The sequence below is a fragment of the Labrus bergylta genome, chromosome 21 (genome assembly GCF_963930695.1).
Source record: "Labrus bergylta chromosome 21, fLabBer1.1, whole genome shotgun sequence".
In the NCBI taxonomy this organism is placed as follows: domain Eukaryota; kingdom Metazoa; phylum Chordata; class Actinopteri; order Labriformes; family Labridae; genus Labrus; species Labrus bergylta.
Window position 1 is genome coordinate 21,435,882 of NC_089215.1, and position 9,603 is coordinate 21,445,484.

General features: G+C 38.7%; 1 protein-coding gene across 1 annotated transcript; it reads left to right on the forward strand.

Annotated features, from left to right (window-relative positions):
• Window positions 1–517: 517 nt before the first annotated feature.
• prkar1ab (protein kinase, cAMP-dependent, regulatory, type I, alpha (tissue specific extinguisher 1) b) lies at window positions 518–8,873 on the forward strand. Its single transcript, XM_020648153.3, has 11 exons — window positions 518–676; window positions 2,198–2,413; window positions 3,196–3,366; window positions 4,052–4,143; window positions 4,236–4,297; window positions 4,400–4,446; window positions 4,533–4,691; window positions 4,839–4,899; window positions 5,092–5,213; window positions 5,775–5,856; window positions 6,350–8,873. The coding sequence occupies exons 2-11, from the start codon at window positions 2,240–2,242 to the stop codon at window positions 6,520–6,522; spliced, it is 1,143 nt and encodes a 380-aa protein (XP_020503809.1). The 5' UTR covers window positions 518–676; window positions 2,198–2,239; the 3' UTR covers window positions 6,523–8,873.
• The last annotated feature ends 730 nt before the right edge of the window (window positions 8,874–9,603 follow it).

Consider the following 9,603-nt stretch of genomic DNA (forward strand, 5'->3'; position numbering starts at 1 on the left):
GACTGGAGATACGTTCCTGAAATTAACTGCATTTTAACAAGCTACAACATCTGACTATTCAATGTACATTAACAAATCAGCTTTTAGACTATATTATATAAACCCCTCAAAATAATTTTGTTTAATGAGAAAGCTTTCATAAGTTATAATAGTAGGCTACATTTTGTATTGTTTATATATCACATTGAATAAGTCCTTCACCTTCAGAGAAATAAGAGGAGTTCTGAAATACTTCCTGGGTTTCCTTTTCAGACTTTTCTGTTTCTCCAATTCATCTGTCCCCGAAATGACCCTCATGTTGGTAAGTTTATGCGCTATACAGTGAAACGGTGAATGCATCTCTAAATTCAAAGTGTGAGATTCAGATTATTGGTGTAATTTATAATCAGATAACAATCGATTTTCTTTATTTATTTATTTATGAACTATGTCCTTGACGTCACGGCTTCCGTGCGCCCCCTTTAAGGTTGCCAAGGGTTACGGGCTCACATGTCAGAACGGGGAGAATTGACGTCAGTGACGGCTGCTGATTGGTTCTCAGCCGTATCCGGTGGGGCAGCGGTCCAGGGCTCGGAAAAAAAATCGAAGCGGAGAGGATCTGGTAACGGTACGCATTGAGAAATAACCCCCATCCCGAGTCGCTAACCAAGGGCTCGGCAGGAATTTACATTTTCTTGTGAGTATTCTCGCTGTTTATCAGCACACGGATAGCATGACCTCCGCACAGCTCTAAATGTGTTTCTTCCGTCTCTCGTTTGTTTATGATAGAACTCAAGATGGCGTCATTTGAGGAGAGCTTTGCCTTTGCACGGCGCTAGCAAGCTATGCATCAAACTAGACACTCTCAAGAACACAACGTAGGCCCGTTGTAGTCAAGAAAAACTCCAAAACATTCCTTTATCACTTCTATTTGGTGTTATTTTGTTGTGAGAATAATGTGTAGGTTGCATTTTTTTTACAATAGTCCATTTGCTGTGAGATACTTGGCTGCAGCCGTCAGAAGCCTTCCTGACCTAGACAGTGTTACAGTCAGGACATTAGCTTTACTCTGTTTCTACAGGCGAAACCATTCACTTAATGTGTTGCCCATGAGACGCACAATAGTCATTTATCATCCAACAAAGCCCGTTATTGTTGAGCAAGGTCATTTGTGCATCTCAGCGTTTCCTCTACTTAAATTGACAGACAGCACGCTTCTCAATAAAGAGAGCAGGCGGTGCTGCATCTCTCTGAAACCATTAATCTCATGCTAATTAAATGCTTTCATTAGTTTAGATTTACATATAATAAAAGTCACTACCACCTGCTTTCACATCAGTATAACGTGTCGCTTTTATCTTCTTGTTGTAGGTTTACATTGAAACAAGCCTGCCAAGTTTCCGCTGTGGTATTAGTTAGTTGCATAAAGGATGTTGTGGCGTCATCTTTGATATCATGGCTTGTAATTTATCTTTAACCACGCCAGATTAGAAATCATCATGTTAATCTGATGAACATGCACGAAAAACACTTGCAGCAGGGACAGGAAGGATCTGTCTGTTAGTCCTGTTAGTCCTGTTCGTCTGTCCACTCCACAGGTTCTCTTTTTCACTCAATTACTTATCTGAACTATGCTGGGTACATCAGGGCTTTGCAGGCCTTCCTGTTTTAGACTGCACAGCTAGATCAAGCTATCTGAAGAAGCTTACCACATGATCAGGGATCTGTCATGCTGTTTTGCTCAGCAGCAGTGTTGTGACCTTAAAATGTGAAACCCCAAGCTTCTGCATGTTTTTATGGTTTGTGGTGTTTTTCACAGTGGGTTGATTCATAGGCTGTTTTTACCATTCATCTTATATTAGGGCCGTGGGTATGATACTGTGTCCCTGATAGAAAGCTTCATTCAGGCTGGTGAAAAAGGAAAGCTGTTTTGAGTAAATAAGCCATATGTGTGATCACATCATATGACCAGCTTCCTCTCCTGACACTGAGAAGCACTCAGGCTCCTTAGTGCCAGAACAACCCCCCCATCTCTCAGTGCCTTCTCATTCAGGCTCTATTTTTCTCACATTCTAATGTTTTTTTTTTTCTGTCCATTTTACAACACGACACACAACTAGTACCCTGCTCTTGTTTTTTGTTCCAGTAAATCCATGTTGGATTTTTGATGGCCTGAATTAATTCCCTCATTTCCCTCGTTACTGTTCACTCCCTCCAGTACAAAGGTTAGAGGTCACAGAGCAGGGTCGCCGTTGTCATCATGGCATCTGGAAGTACGAGCAGCGAGGAGGAGCGGAGCCTGAGAGAGTGTGAGCAGTACGTGCAAAAACACAACATTCAACAGCTGCTGAAGGACTGCATTGTCCAGCTGTGCACCTCCAGGCCAGACAGGCCCATGGCCTTCCTCAGGGAGTACTTCGAGAGGCTGGAGAAGGTGTGTATGTGTGTGTGTGTGTGTGTGCTTCTTTGGTTTTCCGTATTGGTCAGTGAACAGTAAACAAATGATCTGACAGTGATAGCTTATCATCGCATACTCTCATTCTTCTTAATGTCTCATAAAAAGTTATCATTTGACCTTTTTGAGTATTTTTAATTACATTGAGTCAGACTATGTTTTTATTTTTATTTAACCGAGAATATGTCAAATAATTAATTATAATATAATAATAATAATAATTATAATAATAATAATTATAATTTGACTTTTTTTTTAGTTTTGAAAATCAACCTACCAGTAATTAGATTTCTAAAAACACTTGGTTCACACTTAAAAACAGTTGAAGTCCTTCTGCGCATTTGTGTCCATCGTTTTATTATTTTCTCATTTGAATCTTTTCTGAATTGTTTTTTACCAACTATGCAAAGTTAACAATCACTACATTACAAAATTCTTAAAGTGCAGAATCAGTAGCACAAAGATACATTATTTCAGTTAAAATTAAAAAGAATGGAAATTACAAACCTACTGTAAGAACATAAACAAATAAAGTTTTAAATTAAAGCACAACAACCACATTTATTTCAATCACTAATAACAGCATTGAATAATGTCATAAAACTGATAAAAAATAAAGCAATTAAACTGATAATGTCAATATTTGTCTGCGTATGTTTTTGTTGCATTCATACGATGTGCTCTTCAAAAACTCCTCGATTAACTTGAATGTATTAGTTATAAACCTTGTTGGCTGTTGGTCTCTCCCTGCCTTGGTCCAGGAGGAGGCCAAACAGATCCAGAACCAGCAGAAGGCGAGCAGTTCCCGCTCAGACTCCCGTGATGAGGAGGTGTCTCCTCCCATGAACCCTGTGGTTAAAGGTCGCCGGCGGAGAGGAGCGTTCAGCGCAGAGGTCTACACGGAGGAGGACGCTGCCTCCTACGTTAGAAAGGTAGACACACAGGCAGCCATGACAGCTGCGAGAAGTTTGCAGTATTTAGATCTACATTGACAATCGTATGCTGTTAGTATTATTTAAAAGATATTTTGAGACGTTAATCGTTAATATTTTTTAAATCGCATTGGTCAGGTGCTTTTTTGTCCCTTAAGGCGCACAGTAGCTAAGATAACCCTACAGCAGCCTCTCCCTGTAGGCACAGTGATGAATAAGAACAACATCTCTGCACCTTTGAATGACTCATTTCAGTTAAAATGACGAGTCAAAAGTTATTATCCATCTTGTGACATCAAACATTGAACTTTTTTGCCGTCTTCTTCAACTGTTTTTATTGACTTTTTGATCCGTAAAATGTTCCTTTTTTCAGTGGTTGAGTTAATGCTGTAACCTTCAGTTTGCCACAGTTTCCTTTGAAAATAAAAGCAGGTTTGTATCCAAACAGGAAGTAAAGGACCCCCCTTAGCTTTAGACAAAAAACCAAACAAAATAAAAGCATAAAAGACACGTTTTGAAATGTGAAATAATGGAATTTAAAACATGTGGTTAACCGTGATTATGTATTGAATTTCAGCTATCGATTGTGATTTTAAGAAAGGAATCGTCAGACAGCCCGAGTTAATAATCGTCAGCGTGTAAATAAAAATCTTTACTCAACATCTCTGTGTTGTTGTTTTTTAAGGTTATTCCAAAAGACTACAAGACAATGGCAGCGTTGGCCAAAGCCATTGAAAAGAACGTTCTCTTCTCACACCTGGACGACAATGAGAGGAGGTACTCACCCTAAACACTTTTTTTTAATTTTTTTTATATAATTTGAGTTTTGATAATTGTGTTACTGATCAACCTACCTTTCTCTCTTTCAGCGACATATTTGATGCAATGTTTCCAGTCACTTACATCGCAGGGGAAACTGTCATTCTGCAGGGTAAGATTACATCTTTTTTTAGAGTTAATGAAAAAACAAATACTCATCAACATCTGTAGATCGTTTCTTTGGGATGCCTACAGTAATGTTTTGTTCATCCAGGTGATGAAGGGGACAACTTCTATGTTATCGACCAAGGGGAGATGGACGTGAGTAACTGATCTCAGATTTTTAGAAAGCAATTACCAAAAAATCTCCTCATAATAAGACACCGTCTTCCCTGTTAATCTCTCAGGTGTATGTTAACAATGAATGGGTGACCAGCATCGGGGAGGGTGGCAGCTTCGGAGAGCTGGCCCTGATATACGGCACCCCAAGGGCGGCCACAGTCAGAGCCAAGACCAATGTGAAGCTGTGGGGCATCGACAGAGACAGCTACAGGAGAATACTCATGGTGAGGAGATGTGTTCATAATGTAGAGAAAGACAACTGTTTGAAAAGCTGCATAGTGAAATGTTTGACATTCATGTGACCAAAAGTGTTTCGCCCCTGAGGTCATTTTAACTCATTAACACTAAATATTATTATCTCTTTCTTTCAGGGAAGCACTTTGAGAAAGAGGAAGATGTATGAGGAATTCCTCAGGAAAGTGTCCATTCTAGGTGATTTTTTTTTTTCTTTTTAAAACCAGCCTCACACACAAATCTAAAAATAGAACAAGAGAAGCTGAGATTCAAAATAACCTGAAAAGAATATGTAAAAATAACTTGCTTCAAAACCAAGCTAATAACAGATTCAGCTTCATCACAGGAGATTTCTGTCACTTCACCTGATCCCTCTCCTCTTCTTCTCAGAGTCTCTTGATAAATGGGAGCGTCTGACGGTCGCTGACGCCTTGGAGCCCGTCCAGTTTGAGGACGGACAGAAGATTGTTGTGCAGGGAGAGCCCGGAGATGAGTTCTTCATCATCTTGGAGGTAAAACTATTTTCTCTCATACACAAATGTGTTCATACAAAACCTGGTTTGGTCATGGTGCCAGAACTTAACCTCTTAACTTTAACCTTAAAAACTATCAAGCAATACCAAATGTGTTATTTTTAGGGCTGTCAGCATTAACACATTTACTGCGATGCAATTAAGGTCTGAAATTAAGAATACTAAAAAAAAATCAGAATCAGAATCGGGGTTTATTGCCAAGTACATTTACACATACAAGGAATTTGACTTGGTGTATTGGTGCTAAAAAATTAACAAGGAAATAAAACAGAACTAGCAACAACTTAAATAATACAGTATAAGAAGATATTACAATATATAATGTACAAAAGGTGCAAAATGGCATTCATCTCGAGCGCATTGTGGTGTCCTCATGCTCCAGCAGTGATGGAAAGAAAGATTTTCTATCTGTAGCAGGTTCCTTTTTATTTAGTTAAGTTAATGTTGTTACTGTCACTCTAACTCACCACTGACCACTTGGCCACCAGTGCCCCACTCATACGCATAAAGTCAATTATATTCATGTATGTGTTTTTTCAGGGTTCTGCAGCTGTGTTGCAGCGTCGCTCAGAGAATGAGGAGTTTGTGGAAGTGGGGAGGTTAGGACCATCTGACTACTTTGGTAAGTACTGAAGCATTATCACTGCTCGTTTGTATTTCATGCAATCAGAATCAGATTTATTGTCCAGGTATGCTTACACACACAAGATATTTAACTTTGACCTGTGCTCTCTTATGTACAGGTACAACATTAAATATCAACAATAAACACAATCAGAAAAGACTAATATTTACATGACTAAATATGAAACAGTGCAGTGGTGAATAGTGCAAAAGATGCTGAAGTAACATGAGAAGTAAAATGCAGTTATGTGACAGATGGGTCAATTACAGTATTTACATAAATAAGTGTGTGTAGATTGATCATTTAAATTAAATTTTATATATATATATATATATATATGTATATGTATATTCACAGTGACATTCAATGCATTCATGTTATGTTTGTGGTACTGTGTATTGACAATCTCAGTTCATGTTGCATTCGTCTGGATCTTAGTTTTTTTTTAATAGGTTTTAAGCTGCTTTGTGTGTGTTTGTGTGTTCTCCAGGTGAGATTGCTCTGCTGATGAACCGCCCCCGTGCCGCCACTGTGGTCGCCCGTGGCCCACTGAAGTGCGTCAAGCTGGACCGGCCTCGCTTCGAGCGCGTCCTGGGTCCCTGTTCAGACATTCTCAAACGCAACATCCAACAGTACAACAGCTTCGTCTCGCTGTCCGTCTGAAGGGGGGCATCCTTTCCTCCACCTTCTCACTCTCCCTCCACCTTTCTCCCTCCTTTTAGACCCAGGGTCCACCAATGCAATTTGCTTTTTTTTGGCACTTTCTTCTTCTTTCTGTTTGCTTTTCTCCCTGTTTTTTTTTCTTTTTTTCTCAGTTTTCCACACGGAGATTGTTTTAATGTTACCACCTGTCACACTGAGGTGACGTTCAGCCATTCACCAGCGCTTGTTCCAGCTGCTGTAAGCTACCTTGTAGGCACAGTTACATCACATGTTACCTATGTTGTATATGTATTTGCTGGTTACGCTTTCTTTTTTAGACTGAAACACAGAGCAGGATTGTTCAGAGATCTGGAAGATATTAGGGTCTCAGACTGATGAGACAGGACAATCAACCTTTACATGGCGCTTTGGGGGATTTTTTTTTTTTAACAGAGATGTGTTGTAGATTGATGTAAAAAGAGGACTGCTTCTCCCTGTTACAGTTTCCTTTTTGCTTGATTAGATAAAGAGCGTTAAGCAGAAATTAGAAGCTGCAGGAAGTATGTGATTGCATCAAATTTAGCTTTTTAGATTTCAGCTGTACTATCTTTGTTTTTATTTTTCCTTTGACTGGTATGATGTCACTTGATGAGTCTGATTTGCTTATTTCCAGAAAGCTCTGAGAACTTTTAATTTTGATTATGCAGCTACCAGGCTAGTGCCAAATGTTGATTCTCGTCACATCGCAAGGATGCATAGCCGTGGAAAATGCAAGTGAGTGTTCTCTTCCCTGTCTATCTGAAGCTCTAAGCAGAACGTAGTTATTACCCTTATTGTCCTCTTAATCAGTAGAACAACCATACAAGTACTGCCTTGACTACTCTGAGGGACAAAATATAACAAAGAAAGTAAAAAAAAAAAAAAAAAAAAGAGTATTAAATGTATTTCAGTATTCAATTTTTGAGTATATACCAAATAACTTGGTCACTCTTCTGCTATGGTTTGTAATCAAAAATGTTATTATAGTATAGTTAAAATGATCATAGTTATATTATTATTATTATTAACTTAATGATGAACTTATGGTTTGGAGTGATGGTGATCTTAAAAAAAATATGTTTAACTGTCTTTTGTAAACACTTATTTTTCCATAAATTCTATTTTAGGTGTCCAGTGCCACAAAGTAAAAAAAAAAAAAAAATCTTCTTGTCAACTAGACAAAACCAGTATGTAATTGTATTGTGTAAAAAGCGTCATGGGTTTTTAAGCTAGATCATATGGGGTTAATTACAGGTTTATTGAAGTGACGTCTTGAGCAGAGATTGTTTCATGGAATTCAGGACACGAGAAGTATTTATGTGTGAAAGCATCACAGGTGAGCAGATATTTATTTTAAAACTAGTGTCATTGCTTATTGCCTGTTTGAAAAGATAGCTGTCTTTTCATCAGAGTAGCTTGTGATCTGTTCTCTATGCTTACTTGGCATGATGTTTTAGGCATCCAGTGATCTGGTATGAATGGAAGCGTGTATTAAAAAAAAAAGCTTGCCCTGCAGCTGCAGGAAATTTGTTAAATATTTGGTTTGCTACTCCCTAGCTTAACTGCTTCACAACTATTTAGATGGCATAAAATGTTACCTCTGTTTGTTTTTTATTATTTCTAAGATCTTTTACCAAATCACACAAAATGTTGACTTCTGGATCAAAGGCTTAAATCTTCATTCCTGCCTCACTAGCTGTTATCAGAAGCATTCATGCTGTCTGTTCTGTCTCAATCGGAGCCCTTTTATGAGCTCACTATTGAGGTGTTCGTGTTTGTACGTCCAAAAAGATTTGAGTTTTTGTGCCGATTTCAGGGTAGTCAGGTTAGTGAGAGTTTTTGTGAATGGAAATGAGTGGATATTTTTCTTTTAACTGATCATCTTCATCTCTCCCCTCCTTAACTTAAGAAGATATTCTATTGGGTTTGGTTACATGTGGATTTATGTCCATTGACCAAAAATCCCATTTATCCTGATCCATAGGAAGTTCAGTGGCAAAGGTTTGTCTCACCCTTTGTCCAAATAAAGTTTTCATGTAAATAGCAACATTGTCAGATTTTAGTCCAGAATTGTTTTTAACCACACTGCAATCGTCCCGGTTTGCCTTAGCTTACCTAACCTGGGCTAACAGTAGTTGTCAGTCACTCCTGCTAGCCCGATCTTCAGTGAGTTTTGTTCGGCCTGCAGTGCAGAGAGCTGCGGGCGATCAGAGGACCATTCTTTTTCTATTCTACCCTGTATTCAGTTTGACCTCCTGTATGTGCAAAGATGTTTATCCTTTTGGTATAGATTGTTCCAGATGGCAATTTAAGCAATAAAAAAGTAAAAAATATTACAACCTTGTTTCCTGTTATGTTTGATTTCTCTTTACAGCGTTTTATGTGACTATAATCTTACAAGGGGGTTTCAGGTCAGGGTCCTGGTGAACGCATATCTTACTTTCACTATTGAAAGCCTTACTACTTTGAGGTACAGACTGTAAAATGGCCCTGAAAACAAATGTAATGTGACATCTGTCCACCAGAGGGAGACATTTCTGCTTTAAGTGCAGGAAAAGCCTCGTGATAAATGTGTTGTTTAGCTGTTTATTTCTGAACCAACATACGTGAACTATATTTAGAAGAACATTTCATTCACTTGTAGGAACAGCATTTTTATTTTAGACATACAATAAGTTTCACAACTCGAGTGCCTAATTAATAAATGCAAAGACAGACCTCCAGGTTTAGATGAGTTAGATGTTACATTTATTAGAATTAGGTTTTGAATTTGAGCTGTCAGGTATAACGAGGTGGAGATGGCAGAAGGTGAGGGTGCCCTGCAGAAGTTGGAAGCACGGGCAGGAATACTTGTCCCAGTTTGTTAACACCTCCTTCAGAAAGTGGAAATCTTCTGTTGAGGTTCTCTGCAACTTTTTCCAATAACTTGTAGCCACGTCCATCTAAAGGTTGTGGCCTCCACCACCAGCCTCCACCATACACCACGAGCAATCACTTGCTGCCCTAGCCAAGGATGTGCTGCTCCTGCTTCAACTTGGACTTTGTGGCAACATGTTGTCATAC